This window comes from Vespula vulgaris, chromosome 2 (genome assembly GCF_905475345.1).
Source record: "Vespula vulgaris chromosome 2, iyVesVulg1.1, whole genome shotgun sequence".
NCBI lineage: Eukaryota > Metazoa > Arthropoda > Insecta > Hymenoptera > Vespidae > Vespula > Vespula vulgaris.
This window is the reverse complement of record NC_066587.1, coordinates 6,250,426-6,269,335: the sequence shown is the minus strand read 5'-3', so window position 1 is coordinate 6,269,335 and position 18,910 is coordinate 6,250,426. Positions and strand designations below refer to the sequence as shown.

Genomic DNA, 18,910 nt, shown 5'->3' with positions numbered 1-18,910 from the left:
ATGATTATTTATACATACATACATATGTACAATACGTGCAAAATCTTTCTTCCCTATCGGCAAAACCCTTTCATATATATGGTATATATGTAAATATATATATATATATATATATATGTACATATAACTCTCTGTACAGGAAAAACAACTAGGGTTTCGTGTCAAGCATACAGAACGCGAAACTCGGAGAAAAGTGAAACAGATTTTTCGCGTCACGATCGAATTTTTTTTCTTTTTTATTTTCCACGTTTTTGTAATATTTACAAATGATATCTTTGCGAATGAAATATTATAATAAACGATGTATTAATTTAAATATGTTCAGACAATCGTAAATGCACAACCAATGAAGGCTAAGGTTCTTTAAAAAAAGGAAAAGAAAGAAAAAAAAAGAAAAGTAAATAAATCATTATTTTCGATTGACGGAATTATTTATGAGATCAGATATTCATATACCAATTTAAATGATAAATATATGGATCTATAAATGTATCGAAGTGCCAATCAACGAACGAATTCATTTCATAAGTAATAAAAATGTGATCGAAATATATATCTCGTTCTTTAACGATTTTCGATATTTTAACCTTGTCTATCAAGATGCAGAAAGTCCCGAAGAAAATAATTAACGAATAAAAATTAAGGCAAATGGAATATAATTAACAAAGAATATCACGTATATAATATATCGCACATTATCGCGGAACGTGCTTATAATTCGACCGATAACTTTGGAATTAAATTATTCGAATATTTTAATCGTTCGAGCTGAGAGAAAGAGAGAGACACGTAATCATTTACGAAAAGTTAAAAAAAAAAAAAGAAAAAATCGACAGATAACACCGATCGTTTAATATTTTATATTTTAATACTGTCAAAATGACGGATTATAGATGTCTTATATAGAACAATTAGTATAGAGTATAACATAATTATATATTGTATAACTATTATATTAATAATATAAAAATATAATTATTAGAGTAATATTGGCTGAGAATTACTATTGTTTATTTGTCATTAGAAAGTTAAATATTAAAATTTATATAAAAATGACCAATGTAATTGTTGTCGTAATATTAAAATCGTTCTCGTTCACACTTATCAAATAAAAATAAAAAAGGATTCCATTAAAATTGCCGAAAATACAATAATTAGAATAATATTAACTGATAATTATTTCATAGTCCTATAAATTTATTATTAGAAAATAAAGCAAAATTAAAATGTAATATAAAGAATAAAGTGTACTTTGAAAAGCGTCAAATCGATAATATTAATTAGATTAATAATAATTATACTTCCCCCCTCATGACGTAAACTTTCAATTTTACTCGTAAAATTCAATTATATTCGTATTATACATAGAAAAAATTTGTATTAATAGAAATATGTATTTCCGATTTGATAAATTCGATTATTAAGAAGTTTCATAGAAATAGATCTTGGAGAGAGGTAGAGGGAGGGAAAGGGAGGAGTGGTAGGAGCAAAGAGGGGGGAAACACAAACAAGTAGCTTTTCCTGTGGGCGATTACGTTTCAATGACGTCGTAGAAGGTTCGTTGGAGAGGGACAGAGAATGTTGGGAAGGGTGAGAGAGGAGCATAAGCGGAATAACAGGAGGGTTTTGCGCGGCAGTTGCACGCGCGACACATAACGGTGTGTGTCTGTTCCTTCTCGCGAACAAATTCAACGTGACAAGACCAAGACTAAGACGAAAACTAAAACTAAAACTAAAACTGAAACTAAAACTAAGACTAAGACTAAGACGAAAACGTAGACGAAGACGAAGACGAGGACGAAGAAGACAACGACGAGGACACTGGCGCCGGGCCAAGGAAGATCCAACGATATAAAGATCACCGATCGAGCGCTACTCTTGACTACTCGCTCGTGCAACGTCGTCTCAAGTGCAGTGTCGGTGCATCTCTTTCTCCTTTTTCCTCTCTCTTTCTCTCTCTCTTTTTTCTCTTTCATTGTATCTCTGCTTTCTTTCCCTTTATCACTATTTTATTCTATTTCGAACAAGATATCTCGATAAAAATTTTTTATTAATTATTCTTTTTTTTTTAATTAATGAATGCATTATAAATAATGAGAGAGAGAAAGAGAGAAAAAGAGTGAAAATAAATGAGCGAGAGAGAGAGAGAGAGAGAGAGAGACGAGAAAATGCGTGATTCTTTAATCGTGATAATTGTATCTGATTAATCAGTGAACTGACAAGTGTTGAAATCATCCGTAAAGAAGAGGAGAAGGAGGAAGAAGAAGAAGATATATAGAGAGAGAAAAAAAGAGATAAAGATAGAGAAAGAGAAAAATAGAGTGTGAAAAAAAGAAAAGAGAGAGAGAGAAAGAGAGAGAGAGATAGAGTGAATACTTCATAAAAATCGTGAGTTATTTTCCCACAAATACAATATTTTCAACGCTTCCTCGAAAGTCGTCAGGCTGAATGAAAAAGATGTGATGATTCATACGTCCCATCGTATACAGGTGGCTCGTAGAACACGTGCTCACTCGCTTAATAATCACGATGATATAGGATCCTTCTTCTCTTTGATGGTTTTTCCATTATCCATATATTTTTCCATATATCCATATATATATATTCTTCTCTTTTTCTTTCATCATGATACCTATACTTTTACTCGAAACGTTAAATATAAATTTTCATTTCGTTTCGTTTCGTTTCATTTTATTTCATATCATTTTTTCTCTCTTTCGTTCGTATAAGAGATTTGTTTTTTATTTGCGTTTAATTGGATCGACCATAAAATTGATTTTCTTATCTTACATATATATATATATATATATATATATATATATATATAGATGTATATACACTATCTAATTACATTGATAAATGAAATGATCGTAGCATTCGATAGACATGTAAATAAGGAGAAGATGGGGGAAAGAGAAAGAGAAAAAGAAAGAGAAATAGAAATAGAGAGAGAGTTTAACGGATAAATAAATATAACTATTTTCACATCCTGCCACGAGAATGATCTTCTCTCTTTGGTATCTCGAGGCTTAGACTTAGTATATCCGGTCTGGTTATAGTTAAGTACTTGCGAAAGTTAGGATTTCCGGCGCGTTAAATGTGTTTCGAACGACGACAACGACGATAAAACGATATTTATTCGATCGTTCTTGAATATGTATATATATATATATATATAAATATATATATGCACATACACACATATATATATTTACGTGCGTAAATATATACGTTTTGTCACCGATAGATATGAGTCGCGTTTGGTTTACGAAGAAACGTGTCATACTTTCACTTCGACATAGCTGCACCATCGAAAAGATCGGCCCCCTCCCCTACCTCCCCTCCCACACCTACTTCACCCCCCACATCACCCCTCTTATTTTCTTGATCGTTGATTCGCGCGTGCCGAGGCACATGCGGCATGCGCTTTCCATATATACACGTATATATTCTATATCCAACCAATATATGTAATTAGAAACTTGCTCATATCAAATTATATATGTATGTATTTATCGTATCCATGTTTGATATAGATGATCATTTTCAACCTAATCTTAATCGAACTTACTGATTGTGCCTCGAAGCGGTAAAAGCGTTCGCGATATTCTAAAATAATCATTTCTAAGTTCGTTTCTAATACGATTAATATTTTCTTCTCGCTTGATACGAACGAACACGAGGAAATGAGAATTTTCTATATAAATATCTATTTGTTATCTACTGGTTTGAATGTCAATTAATTTTTGTCAAGATTTTAATTTTTTAATATCGTTCAAGATATTTGAAATAGATTACGATTATCCGTACTTTCTAATAAGATGGATGTTAATCGTAAACGAAAAAAAAAAGAAAAGAAAAGAAAAGAAAAATAAGTTTTTATCCTTTTGATAGAAAATCGATCTGTTGATCAATGCCTGTTAATTTAGACGCAATTGTTTGAAACATTCAATGATTAATATTTTGTCCTTTTAACTTCAATAAAGAAATCTTTTGATGATTGACGAAAAAGAGTTCGCATTATTCATGAATAATAGACGTAAATTGTTATGTCACGTATACGTATTACGTATATTCATCTTTATGTAACGAAGTATTATACACGATAGTTATCTACATATCCGAATGAAAAACAATAAGGGGACGGTTAACACCAATTAACCGCAAAATTATTTCAATAACAATGCAAATTGATCTTATGAGTTAATGGAACAGATACGATATATATATATATACATTTAATAATCTGGAAAATGAGAGCCCTTGTAGAAAATTCACTCATCAGGCAAGAATCTTTAATTTATTAATAACGTTCTATTTTCACATCGTTCATGGACATAATAGAACTATATCGTGCAATACGTCTTCGTAATAACGATATCGATCGAATATAATAATGCTTTTATATACATATATATATAGCTTCTATTTACTTGTCGAACGAACATCCTATAATCTATAAAAATCTATCTCTTCTATATCAATTATACTATTCATAATAACATTATAAAACGATGTTAAACATTTCAAAATATTTCATCGATCTAAATTCTCCTTTACTTCGGCATCAAATTCTTCGAAAATTCCTCTCACCGATGAGTCAAATATATTTTTTATCGAGAAAAGGATCTTCTACAAAGAATAATAATATGTTCTATAAATAGTATAACACTGATTATACTTGAAATATTCTTGACCTGAAGATTATGAAAATCTTGATTCCTCGAACTGATCTATCCTTTTCGAATCTTATTTATTACTATGCTTATTATTATCTTAAAGGTTGATCGGCAATGACTGAACAAGTTTACAATAAGATAACGAGAATGACCTACGAAAACAGACGATTAATCCGTACGCATACACACACACTCACCTACACAAATACACAAACACATACATACGTGTAATGTTGTGTCAGAACAGATACGCAAAATCAAACTATAATATATAATACAAACGATTACGTTGTCGCGAATGTAGAATTACAACTCCTCCAAATTATAACGGAACCACAACCGCTTATCAAATTACGTAATAACGTTTACCGAAGGAACAAAAAGAAATAATAGTTCAACCTGGAGAAAGTAATACGTGTGTCCTGTTTGGCAAGATGGATAATGATAACTTTTCGATTCTATCAGCCGTAAGAAGATTGATATCGAACGTATATATACATATATACGTACGTACGTACGTACGTATATATGTATGTATGTATGTATGTGTGCGTATCAACTTCGATCATGTTCATAGGATAGAAAATAATGACAAACTTTCGGAGAAATTCAAATGCTATGTACGTAACGATTGGTATTTCATTGCAACAGTCATCGAGATTTATCGACTTTGTTAAATCGATTCATTGATTCACGTGATTTCTTTAGAAAATGATCCGTCGGATGAATGATATCTGGCTTAGACAACCTTGAACTTTCGTTAAGGAAAGAAAAAAGGATAAAGAAAGAAAAAAAAAGAAAAGAAAAAAGAGGGAAAAAGAAAAGAGTTAAAATGTATAATTTCGTGAATATCTTCTCTATTAGTAACCATTCATCTATCTATCTATCTATCATTTTCATTCGATTCAAGTGTCTATATATATACATATATGTACGTTAGTTGCATAAAATCGTACACGAGAAGAATTTTATCGTAGAAAATGGAACATGGAATTTCTTTCGCGACAGTGATTCTAGTTGCGTGCAACTCGAAACGCTCGTGTTAGAAAAGTGGATAAAACGAAAGGTTGCGTCACGTTTCACCTGTAACTAACTTGTATAGTTCTTTTTTTCTCTTGTATTCTCTTTCCTTACATTATTAAGAAACGTATTCGAGAGTCAAAACGTCTGAAAATATATCAAAGAATCATTTTGTGATTCACTATTCATTCTATAATAATCGTTATTAATTATTTCGAATAAAAATGATCATTTTTACAATCGCGCGATTATGAGTTGAAAAAAGAATTAGAAAAACGATGAGTTTCATTGGCTTACTCGTGGAAAATAATTCCGATGAGTTAAAAAAAAAAAATCAATCTCGTCATAGACCAATATTATAATTTTTAATATAAAATTATAATTTTCATAATAACGTGATTCTAAAATTATTTCAATCAATTAAGAAAATAAAAAAGAAAAAAAAAAAATCATAGAATTTTATGGAAGTATTCACTGAAAATTATCATTCTTATAACTACATATGATTATAACGTTATTCCAAAATGAGTGACAAAAACAGAAAGTCAATGAGTCTCGTCGGCGTATTCGTCTAAAATAATAATTTCCATAACAACGTGATTATAAAATAATTCCAACGAGTTGAAAAAACAAAAACAAAAAAAAATCAAAGAATCTCAGGGAACGTATTTGCCTAAAATAATAATTTCCATAACAACATGATTATAAAATAATTCCAACGAGTTGAAAAAACAAAAACAAAAAAAATCAAAGAATCTCACGGGACGTATTTGCCTAAAATAATAATTTCCATAACAACGTGATTATAAGATTATTCCAACGAGTTAAAAAAAAAAAGAAAAGAGAGAGAGAGAGATAGAGAGAGAGAGAGAGAGAGAGAGAAATCAAAGAATTTCTTCGACGTAATCGCCTTCGAAGAATCACGAATAAAATTCCAAATGCGAAATATCGACGTTGAAAGGAAAGACAGGAGGGACAAGAAAAAAAAAAAAAAAATAGAAAAAAGGGAAGAAAAAAACATCGAAGGAGCCTTGGCACGACCTTCGACTTCCGCAAGGGCTCGCTTTTCTTTTCAATGAGCACGCAAGCGAATTGCATTCTAGAGAGTCTTCTTCGTGAACTGGACGTGTTGTACTGCACAAAGTGCCAAAGAACAATGAGTTATGAGAGAATAATGAGAATTTGAAGAATTCGATAGTGTGGAAAGCTACGTGGTAGCGTATATACGTACGAAAAAAAAAGAAAAAAAAAAGAATGAAAAAAAAAATAAAAAAGAAAGAAATGTTTCGAGAATGCGGATAAAAGTATCGATGTATCAGAATTGATAATACCGGTTGGATACTCAAATGGTGATTCATTAAGCTAGAATAAAATTATATTCGTTAGGAAATTTGTAATATCTTGACATTATATCCGAGAGAGGCTCAAAATGGAAACTCCCGTAATTTACGTAAAACGTAAAATGTATGATTTAATCAAAAAGGAAAAAGGAAAAAAAAGAATATTATAAATAAAAGAAAAAAAAATGGATAGGAAAAAAAGAGAGTGAAAAAAAGGTAGAATTAATCGAATAAATATTATTTTTCCAAATCGTTGATGTAAACCACTTTCACAGAGTGATTAACATAGATAAATATAAAAAATAAACGAATACAAAAAGGAAACGAGTTTGTCGTCGTTCGAGCGTTTCGATTAGAATCTTTGTTTTTTCTTTTCTTTTTTTTAATTCTCGAAGGTAAACGTACGATGATAAACAACGAATGGAAAAATGACCAACGTGTTGACACGAGATGAAATTAACTTGGTCACGTTTATTTATTTAACAAACGTTTCTATCACGAAGGTCTGCGAGAGGTCATTCACAGTCGTCAACCATATACACGCGAGAGAATCTTATCACGAAATAAAAAACTAGATTTTTTTCCTACAAATTTTTGCAGTTTCTTCTTCTTGTTGTTTTTCAAGCGAGGACAATCAACGCTTCGAAAACGTAATTGATTTTGATTTCGGGATTTTATCGAATATGGTATGATAGTCAAAATACATTATTTTCGATAATAAATTTGTAAAAAAAGAAGAAAAATGAAATTTAACGATGATCGCTTGGACAAAATTGGACCATTAACCTTGTGTGTACGTTACGTTGTCTTTATGGTTGGTTCGTTAAACGACAAAAAGCGTTTATAAACCGGTATCGGATGCCAATCAATTCGATTTCGCGTTTGTCTTCAATAGCTTTGCTGACGAAGTGAAAAATCGTGAAATTAATTTCGTACGTGTTAAACATTCGCGATGTCATAAACGATCTTTAAAAAAAAAAATATATATATATATGCACATACATATATTCTTTTTTATACAACGAATGAAGTATCAAATTTCTATAAAAGAAAACTATATAAACCTTTTATGACATCATACGACCATTAAAAAAAAGCTACGCACGTATATATACATATATAAACATAAGAATTTAGAAAAAAATATACATATATTTTTCTCTAACTTTTATATTTTCGTCACCAAATCAATTTAGTTCACATTCCAAGATAAATATTTGTCAAATACAAATTATAATATTCTACTTGACAATATGTTAACATTAACGTTCGTTTATCATTAATTCTTTATTTAGACACGGAAAAAAAAGAAAGAAAAAAAAAAAAGAAAAGAAAAGAAAAAGGAAAACAAAATAAAAATAAAAAGAAGAGGAAGAAGAAGAAGAAACTTGAGTAGAATGTTTATCACACTAATAAGTAATAAGTAATAATAATAATAATAATAATAATAAAAAGAAAAATAAATAAATAAATAAAGTTGTGTCATCGTAATGAACGGGTTAAAAAAAGTGTTCAGGATTACTTAACGTTGGCGTTAATTGGTAACCAGAGATGTAACTTGTTTCACACATTAGCAAGGAGAGTAGAAAAAGTCGAAGGAGCAATGGCAGTTAAGGAAAGCGCGACTGGTAATACGATGTACATACATACATATATATACACACACACATACATACATACATACATATATATATATATATATATGCATACTGAAAAGGATCGAGAAAAGAGAAGAAAGAGAAAGAGGACGACGAAGGACGAAGAAGGACGAAAAGAACCGGCAAATGCGGTAACACGAGAGAGGCATCGGGATGAACGAGAGACGAGCAAGAATTATGCAAGAACTCCAACTCTTGCACGAGTTGCCTCGACGAAGCAAGCCGGTCAATGCCAAGGTGTTCCACCTCTGCGAATCAACTCAACGATGACCACGAAGGATTTCTCATTGGGAAGGATTTCTTGCTTGGGTGAAAAATAAAAGGACACGCAAATAAACGTCGCAAAATTATTTTTTGAGGTCACGTTATTTTTGTGCTAAAAAAGAGAGAGAATATATATATATATATATATATATATATATATGTATATATATTGCAATAGCTTGAATGCTTCTTTAAAAAAAAGGGGGAAAAAAAAAAGAAAGAAAAAGAAATAAGAATGGCCTTTATACTTCTCTTTGATGGTTCATCTCTCACCTTATCGCGGCCATGATAAACAGATTTTTAAGACGAACGAAATACGAACTTTTCTTTTTATGAGAGACGAAATTTCGAAAGTTCATATTTCTACGTAGGTATATACGTGCAGAATCGAACGATTGTTAGTCGAACGTCTTATAAAAAGTAATACACAAAGGATATAGGACGTGTATTTTCTGCTGAACGGTGAACGGGGAGAATCGTTGAGTATCGTTAAGCTCGCTTACTCGGCGAAAGTGTAGCGTCGAATAGGTAACATTATACAATATCAAGAGTACCAGAACGTAGAGAAAAGAGAAAGATATATAGGGTGTCCTATTTGAAGTTTCGTACATAGTTCTTTCCAAAAATTGTAATAAGATTTGAAAAGAAATTTTTCGATTAAAATTAACCTACCATGTTTACGGTGGTTACAAATCTTCTATGAGTGTTTCCATGATATTAAAATGATTTTTGTCTATGTATGTAATTTTTTTTTTATATATACCGAACGATATGCTTTTTAAGAGAGTCATTTTAATTATATTAATTAGGTTATTAGGTTATTAGGTTATTTAGATTTATTTAGGTAGTACGAATTCGTCTCTGAATGGGTTACACGTGTGTCTAAATAAAAACAATAGTTATAAAAAGACAAAGGTCACTTTGAAATCTCAGAAGTACGTCCTAGAAAAGATCAATGCTCGTCATAAGCTGCTTTCTTTATCGAAACGTTTCATTTGAAAAATTTGTCGAAAGGACCTATAGTTTGAGAAACAATTGCGTGCGAAATTTCAAATGGAACACCCTATATACACAAATACACAAACACATATACACATATACAGAGAGAATTGCATTCTAAAAAAGATTGTAGTCGGTTAACTCGTTTCCTAGTTTTATAAAGTCACCGATAAATCGAGCTCGATATTTCAATGGATTGGTTCAACGAAATTTAAAGAGACAACTTTTTATTTGAGATCGATCGAAAAGTAAGAGAGACTGAGAGAGAAAGAATGAGAAAGAGAGAGAAAAGAAAGCACTTAGGCACACCTACAAAAATCGATACTAACCGAACAGTTGTTGAGCACACGGTAAAACGATCTACAATCAACTCCTGTCTAACCTCCAGGCGATTCATTAATACATGATATCACGTAGAACATAACTATCAGGTGTCAGACTAATATGGATCATCTAGGAGGTTCTCCTATCTATGATGGTTAAAGTCTGATGGGATCATTTACCATCACGATTATCTTTCCATCCTCGTATTGACTTTCTTCTTTACGTTCTACGTATTTAGAGACGCGTTACACGCGTATACGTGTTCGTTGTCTATAAAAACATCGTTTATCTTGTAGAGATTTTTTTAATGAACATCTTTACCGTTACGTGGATCATCTCTGATTTGATTTGATTTCATTTCAATATAATTTTTTATTATCAGACATAATAAAGATTCAATATCTAATATATAACTATTAATATTGTAATACGTAAGAAGTATAATTATTCGTTTATTCGTTTGTTTAATTGCCACGTGAATCACAGCTGATTTAATTTAATTTCTATAACATCTAAGTTCGTCGTTTCGTTTGGAAAATTTCAAACGTGGTGTATGACAAATATCGTAGTATATAAGAGATATAATTCATTCGTATCATTAAGTTTTTTTTTGTCTTTCAGTGCAACGTAGATCACAAGTGATTTGATTTAACTTCGGTTAGATATCTATCTTCTATTTATACGATTTTAATCGCATGAGATATAATAAGATTAAAATGTATTTTTCTTTTCTTTCTTCTTTTTTAATTTATATAACAAATACGATATTGAATTTTGTTCAGAATTCAATATTTCCTAAAGAACGTATGAAAAATGTTAAAAATACGGATATAGATCAAATTATCTTTGGCAGTGAACGTGTTAATAAGAGAGGTAATGAAAAAAAGAAAAGGAGAAATTACGGAGTAATTGTAAATGAATATTTCGAGAATATACGTAGAATTATTCGATAATAATGCGACGTTACTGAAAGAAATTAAATGTTAATCCGAGGAAGGGGATCACGATGCGAAACAAAAAGGAAAGTAGTCAAAGCCGTAAAGTCAATTGAATAACGGTAGATCCGGAGGTCTTACGTCGGAGGGATTTACGTCGTCCTTGTGTGCGGATACGGCAAGTGGAATAACCATACCGACGTTACGGCCGACGTAGCATTTTCACGTTAATACGACGACGAGAAACGAAAGAAGAAAGAATATTATAAAAGAAAATGAAAAAAAAAAAAGAAAAAGTGTAGAAAGCACGTTTCCAGAATCATCAGTATTATTAAGAGAGATCGACGAATATATAGTGTCGATCTCACATCGATTCCGTTCTAACTTTTACCTCTTGATATATATATATTAAGTATGTATGTATGTATATATGTATTTTACCTCCTTTTTTTATCGTAGGATCGTAGGATCTTGAAATATCGGTGAATCATAGAAACATATTATTGCGTCACTTCCGTGCAAGAGTCGTTTCCGACTCGTTCGATCGAAGTTAAGTGAGAGATCGATCTAATGTTTCTATAAGAGACCGCAAAATCTCGCTCTCGCATGACGATAAAAAATTGTCGGACGATAGCAAAAAGAATGCTTATCGATCAGATGACGGTACTAACTTTCTTTTTACTATATATATATATAGTATATATGTTTATATACGAGTAAAAAAGAAAGTTTCTATTGTAAAAAATGACATATTTACACAAACATACACATATCATTTTTAATGGTAGAGATATTATCATATATCTGATAGTGTTACAATAAAAACGCATAATATCATATAATACACACACACATCAAATATATCGTAGAGAAATACTAAATATGAAAAAAAAAGAAAGAAAGAAAAAGATATTTCAAAAAAGATCATTTTTAAAAATAGTAATACTATCATATACGATATATAATTTATGATATGTAACACGCAATAGTTAACGAAAATAAAATTATCAATCCCGATTATAAAATAATACTTTTTTATAATATCAATTCATAAACAAATATTCATAATTTTGTCATCAACAATCCGACATACAACTTTTGATATTTATTAATATCAACGTGAATCAAAACGTACAACTACTTAATTTTGTTCATCCGATCAAACAATGAAGAACATTCCATTCATTCATCTTGACATCGATCTCTCCGCGCTTTCAATACTTTACGAGAAGCTCGCTGAGATTAAAATCTCGATGGAAGGGAACGATAGGAGAGATAATCGATGAGAACCATCGTCAATCGAGAGTACGTAGACTTGCGACGAAGAACTTCCTCCTTTCAAACTGGTATACATACATACATACATACATACATACATACATACATACATACATACATACATACATACATACATACATACATACATACATCATACATACATACGTACGTACGTACGTATAGTATACATATATATATATATATATATATATATATATATATATATATATAAACGTACATACGTACGTACAGTATACATATATATAAACGTACATACATACAAAATAGAAACACAAACATACATACATACATACATACATATATGCATATACTTAGATACATTCACGCATAGACACATGAACATAGGAGAAGTCTATTTCTCGGTGCAGTGGCTGTACGCTTGGAAATGGCTCCACCTTTCCGTACGTCCTTGGCGGACTGCCGGTGCACTCTGAGAAAGGCGATGAAAATTGTGCCAGTCACGTGTATCATGTCGGTGCGAACGCTCGCACCGCGTCTTTCCTCGTTCGATCTCGAATTCGAGAATCGAAGTCGAAGGGAGACGACGAAAGAGAACCAACGAAACCCAAGGGATTTTAATCTCCGTTAATCAACGGTAATTTCGAAGAGTTTCGAAGGTCGGAGTGATTTAAAAAGTGATCGAGATCAAACAAGATCAAAGAAACAATACAAAAAAAAAAAAAAAAAAAAAAAAAAAAAAAACGGTGAACGAACGTAAGAAGTCGAATTTTTTCCTTTGAATATCAAAATCAAATTACGTGTTAAAAGGAAAAAAGAAAAAGAAGAAAAAAAGGTCATTCACACGGAGAAACCGCTTTATTTCTCTCTCTCTTTCTTTTTCTTTCTTTCTCGTTCGTTGTTAAAACTTCCGTATCTGTGAAGGAAGTACATTACATCGGATGACAGTTAAATCGCTACGATCTGCGAACGCATGCAAGAAATCTTTATAAAGGATCGTTATTTCTTCTTCTTCTTTTTTGTAACTTCTGATTGATATTGATTACATACTCGAAGAGAGAAATCGTTTATAATTTTGTTCATTAGAGATGATGTATCACCCTAAAAATAATTTTCTCAAACAAAAGTTCGCGAAGAGAAGAAGTTCCGTGTTCAATAGAACGTTTGTTAGTTCCGTCTTAGATAGAAACTCGTATACGTGATGTATATATATATGTGTGTGTATGTGTGTGTGTGTGTGCTTGCAAGAAAGAAAGAGAGAGGGAGAGTGTTAAGAAAAAAATCGTTAGAGATATGTGAAACGCGATTGCGTACATTACTTCCGTTAGATCAACGAAAATGGTCCATATAATATATGTTTAAATGTCCATATATATATATATATATATATAAATATATATACATATATATATAAACATATATATATATATATATTTAGAATATCGTGACTTGTTTATCTATCATAATGGATGGTGCAGTTTAGACGATAATGCAAGCGGAGAAAACGTGGAATCGTGCACTAGTCGATTAGCTTCGTTATTCGCTCTCTGAAGTCATTACGTTCAGAAGTTGCTCGACTACGCCGTTGACCCGTGAACATTTGTCGACTAAGAAACGAGACGAAACGAAAGAAAGAAAGAAAGAAAGAAAGAAAGAAAGAACGAACGAACGAATGAACGAACGAACGTTCACCGATTGCTCACAAGCGAAAGGCGTGGCAAAACGCTCACGCTGTTTCCTATATCCTTACAATTGTAAATCGAATTAGAGATCGATTTGCAAAAGAAAATCATTAGAGAATTCGTGAAATTCAAAAAAAAATAAAAAAATAAAAAAGTAAAAATACCGTCGATCGATCGTTTCGTATCTTTCTCTCTCTCTTCTTTTTCTCATCGAAAACGAAAGACTTTCGCGATCGCATCGAAGCGAGACTACATCGTTCTACATAGTTGGGGATTCTAATATCGTTAGGAATTAGTTAATTAATTAGCGAAACACGTATTGAGATCCTAACGACGTGGAAACGCGAGAATGAAAAATTTTTGGGAAAAAAATTAAATGCAAATAATGTTATTACGTAAAGATTTATTAGCGTGAGAATATGTGTTAATGTTATTCGCGATATTTCTTGTTTGGGAAACACGTGATCCAGTTTTTCGTTACGTTTCGTTTCTTTTTCCCTTACCCCTCGTAAAAAAAGACTAAACAAAGAAAAAAAGAAAAAAAAAGGAAAGAAATTAAGATTTAGCATTTTATCGTACGTGAAAAAAAAAAATTGATAAAATAGAATTTATTTCTAAAGAGAGGAAGCGTAGAAAGTAAGTTAGAAATAAGTTTAATAGTCAAAGTCGGTATATTATTAAACGAAACCGTATATTTTAATTTCAGATGACTCGCAAGGCAAACTTTCAGGGAGAATTGGTGGTGATTCTAGCGTTATTAACGGCATGCGTGACGATCGTCCAATCGACGAAGACGAGAGAAGAAAAGATCGATATTGCTGTTGGTAATAGGGAAAGGAGACACGTAGGAGTCGTTGAAGTATCGTCCGATCGAGGAGAACGATCTACTGATATACCGGACGTTCGAGTTTTCAACAAGTCAGTAACGAGCAGTAAAAGCAATGAGATTAGCTCGGAAACAGGAAGGAAAGTGTCTCATAGACTGATCGGAGGCCATTTGAGAGATGACAGGTGGAAAAAACGACGAGATGAGAAAGGTGATGAGGATATGTTAGCGTCGTCGGCTGGTAACGGTAAAGAAACGAGAAGTTCGCTTCGTAGCGATGATGACGACGAAAGGAAGACGTTGTCTCAGCAGGTCAAGGAGGGCAAGTACGGTCTGATACAAAATGAAATTTACGAAGAGGAAAATCCGAGACGACCGGGTATCATAAGTTATCTCGATAATCCCGAGGTTCCAAAGGACAACATTGAAAATCTCGGTGGTCTCGACGAGGACGAAATTTGGTTGGCGGAAAATCATTTGTTGGTATTAAAGGGCGGTAATTTTCCGGGACGGAGTCCAACCAATCGACCGATTTATTCGTCGGATAAGAACAAACAAAAATGGCCACCGATCGATGATTATCAAGCACCTAAAAGACAGGTGAAAATACCGTCTAAACCGAAAGTACCACCACCCTTTCCGGTACAGCTTAAGGATGGAGGACCGATACAGATTATTGGAGTCAATGGTAGTACAGAGATCGAGAATGCTACGTTGGATCGAACCATGGATCCTTTTTATGGGAAAGGTATTTTACCGGGAGATGGACCGTTCTTTACTATAACTTCGAACGGTACCATCGTCGTACCAGATTTCGATTATCCTGCTAATTCTACGGCGGATGACGTTCAAGGATCAATCGTTCCAAACGACGACGGGAAAAATATCAAATCCGAGGAACCACCGATCTTCTATCACGCCATACCGCCTGGTGCCGTATTCGTACCACCACCGAGCAATCGTTCCGATTACGACGACGAAGATCAATCGATATACTATCCACCACCATATAGCTTTTATTACCCCCAAGATAATACCACGGCAGTGCCACCAGGTCCTTTAGTACCTGGTATCATTTTACCACCACCACCAGACTTCTTCTCACCTCTCGAGGAAAAGAAAACTACGACGAAGAAATACACTAAACGTCCAAGTACCTCGATGCTGCCAAAATCAAGACCGACCTATCTTCCACCGAGAAAGCTTACAACGAGGAAACAATGGGAAAGTACGACGATCGTGCCAAAAATAAGTACAACGCAATTGCCACGTACAAGAATTTACATTCCACCGATGTTAAAGAATTTAACGGGAACACCCGTTACAAGGATTCGCCCGAGCACCGTACCTTACGCGGAAGTTACCACTGTTACACCGGAAATACAATCTACTTTAAGAAACACTAAATATTACGGCGTTAATTCATTGGTTGGAAACGGAATGACCGAAACACCGAACACAGAGGACAAGCTTCAAACGTGGCCCAGATCGACCAATGGCAAATCTCTTCCAGTAGTGAATTATTATGCTTCAACGACACCTCCTACACCCGTCGATGAATCCGTGGAAGTGACACCAGCTGCTATCAAGAACGTTATAACGACCGATCAACCTGTACAATTACCGAACAGAGCGTCTTATTACTTTTACGAGGAATCGAACGATGGTAACGTCGCTAGCACCGTAGAATCGGCACCAGTTTATTACCAAACTACTACGGAATCTCCGTATTACAAAGTCGAGCCACTTTCTCAACAACCAAGAGACGAGAAACCGTACTACAGCGTTGAAACTCATCCACCGAAAGACACTTCGAGAGATTACAACGTCAAACTGATAGATACCCTTGTTGATAATCCCCAAGTATTTCAATATAGAGGTTCCGAAGACTCGTCTACATCGACGAAATATGATACAACATTGAACAGAGATCAAGGAGAAGGATTATTCGCGGATCAGGCTCCTATCTATTATCAAACGATAACAGCTCGTCCGCCTGTAACGATACAACGATCCTATTACACTACACCGAAATCTTCTAGGTATTACCAAGAATCTGAGGAACGAGTACAACTTGGTAACAGACAAGATACAATATCTAAGCCTATTTATCAATACAGTTTCGAAATAGCTGATTACTCGAAGAGAGGTCAGGGTCAACGACCTTATTACAGACAACAAAACGAACGAGTCACGTACGATTATCAGACAGTTAAATCTAACAATCAGCGATACGATTATGACACCGATCGACCGAATAACGTACCTTACAAAATTCAAGGTCCCATTTATCCTTCCACGACTGGTCGGCCAACGTTAAACGTTACTCCCAATCCTCAACACGCATACTTCACACGACAAGAAGAAAGACTTTTGGACGACGTTACGAAAGAATATTTTACGATATTTGGTAAGAAAATTAATGGAAAGGAGACACCAAGTACCACGCCGATTTACAACAAGGCCAGTCACGTTACGGAGAGACCCAATTACGATGTTAATAGATATGTATCAAATAATTATAACGTACCACCGGAGATTACTTATAGAGATCAGGTATATTACGACCACGATGCACCACCACCGAATCTAGAAAGTGACACACGCGTTAACTATCGTCGACCTTTACCACCCATCAATCCAGATAGCGAATTTGTTGAAGTATTCGATCCAAAGGAACGTGGACAACCTTATGTGCAACAACGACCGACGATTTCTCTTAAGGATGACACACTCGTTAATTATCGTAATCCAAGGCCACCGATCAATCCCGATGCCGAATTTATTCATCCTATTTCTATTTCTAATCAAGGTCCTGTTAATACCGACAAGAGTAGTGCGTACTTTGCTTATAGATTACCAGGCGACGGTGGCCATTTTTATTTCCTTACGCCTCAAGCAATCAGGCAAGAACAAAATGGAGGAGGAGATAATGGTGATAGTAGTGACATCGATGATGACGATGGTGGTGGTGGTGGTGGTGGTGGTGGTAATGGTGGTTATTACTATCCAAAACCAAGAGGTCCGAAGCTTTTACGACGTAGAAGAAATCCTGGCGACGTATAATAAGCGCTTCTCTTAATTCTTAGTTAAAAAATTCAATTAGGCAGTTGTCCGATGCCATATGTATTAGAATGTTACGAGTGCCGAGAAGATGCGTGTCATAAATGTGCGATCGAAACGTTCGGAATATTTATTATGTTTCTGTAAATATCAGCATGTATAAGTTAAGGTAGTTATTAGCCATTAAAACCTCTAAGTTATGCAATCTAGTTAACCATTTCCTTCCATTATTATTGACACGGATTAACGAGATGCTATTCCCCGTGCGAAGCTAAGTACATAGAACGCCGAGCGATTGACCGAAATGTACTTGCGCATTGTCTGTGATTGCAATGTATATTTATACACGTACACCGTTGTATACGTACGTTACGATAAATAAATTGCGGGACACATCGTATTTCCTTTATACTATTATTATTACACGAGCTATTCGAGTTGGCTTCTTTTTTTCTTTTTTATTTTTCTTTGTATTTTTTCTTATTATTTTCCTTTCTTTTCTTTTTTAATGTACTACGTCGTTATCGTATTTATTTTATTGTAACTTTTATGATTACGAATATTATGAGATTATCGAGATCAATAATAGACTCGTTTAAATTTTTCTCTATAAGTTTCATGACTATCATTACGAGCTCCCTCTGATAGACTGTATAGTTAACTAATCTTACTTCTTCGAAAATGTTTGACCGAATAATTTATTACAATCTACGTACGAAGTAATCAGAAGTCCTGAATCGTTCTAATAAACATTCTGTGCGTTTAAACGAATGTAAGATCCAATTGTTTGTATAATTGTAATATTCCATACAAATATATTCTTCTAGGAAGAATGTATGTATATCAGAATATTATATATTTAC

The 18,910-nt window shown here is 33.3% G+C and overlaps 2 protein-coding genes across 7 annotated transcripts in view; one reads left to right on the top strand and one right to left on the bottom strand.

The window, feature by feature from the left end:
* LOC127061477 (N-alpha-acetyltransferase 15, NatA auxiliary subunit) overlaps positions 1 to 18,910 on the bottom strand; it is a 39,250-nt gene that overhangs the window by 17,313 nt on the left and 3,027 nt on the right. The gene's annotated exons all lie outside the window — the stretch shown is intronic.
* LOC127061476 (uncharacterized) lies at positions 1,627 to 18,447 on the top strand. Of its 3 annotated transcripts, XM_050988383.1 has the most exons (3): positions 1,627 to 1,916; positions 2,212 to 2,388; positions 14,865 to 18,447. In XM_050988383.1, exon 3 carries the CDS (start codon positions 14,865 to 14,867, stop codon positions 18,048 to 18,050), a length of 3,186 nt encoding a protein of 1,061 aa, XP_050844340.1. In that variant the 5' UTR covers positions 1,627 to 1,916; positions 2,212 to 2,388; the 3' UTR covers positions 18,051 to 18,447. The 3 variants fall into 3 exon arrangements, with proteins under 3 accessions (XP_050844340.1, XP_050844342.1, XP_050844341.1); XM_050988385.1 differs by lacking the exon at positions 2,212 to 2,388; XM_050988384.1 differs by lacking the exons at positions 1,627 to 1,916; positions 2,212 to 2,388 and adding an exon at positions 12,890 to 13,113.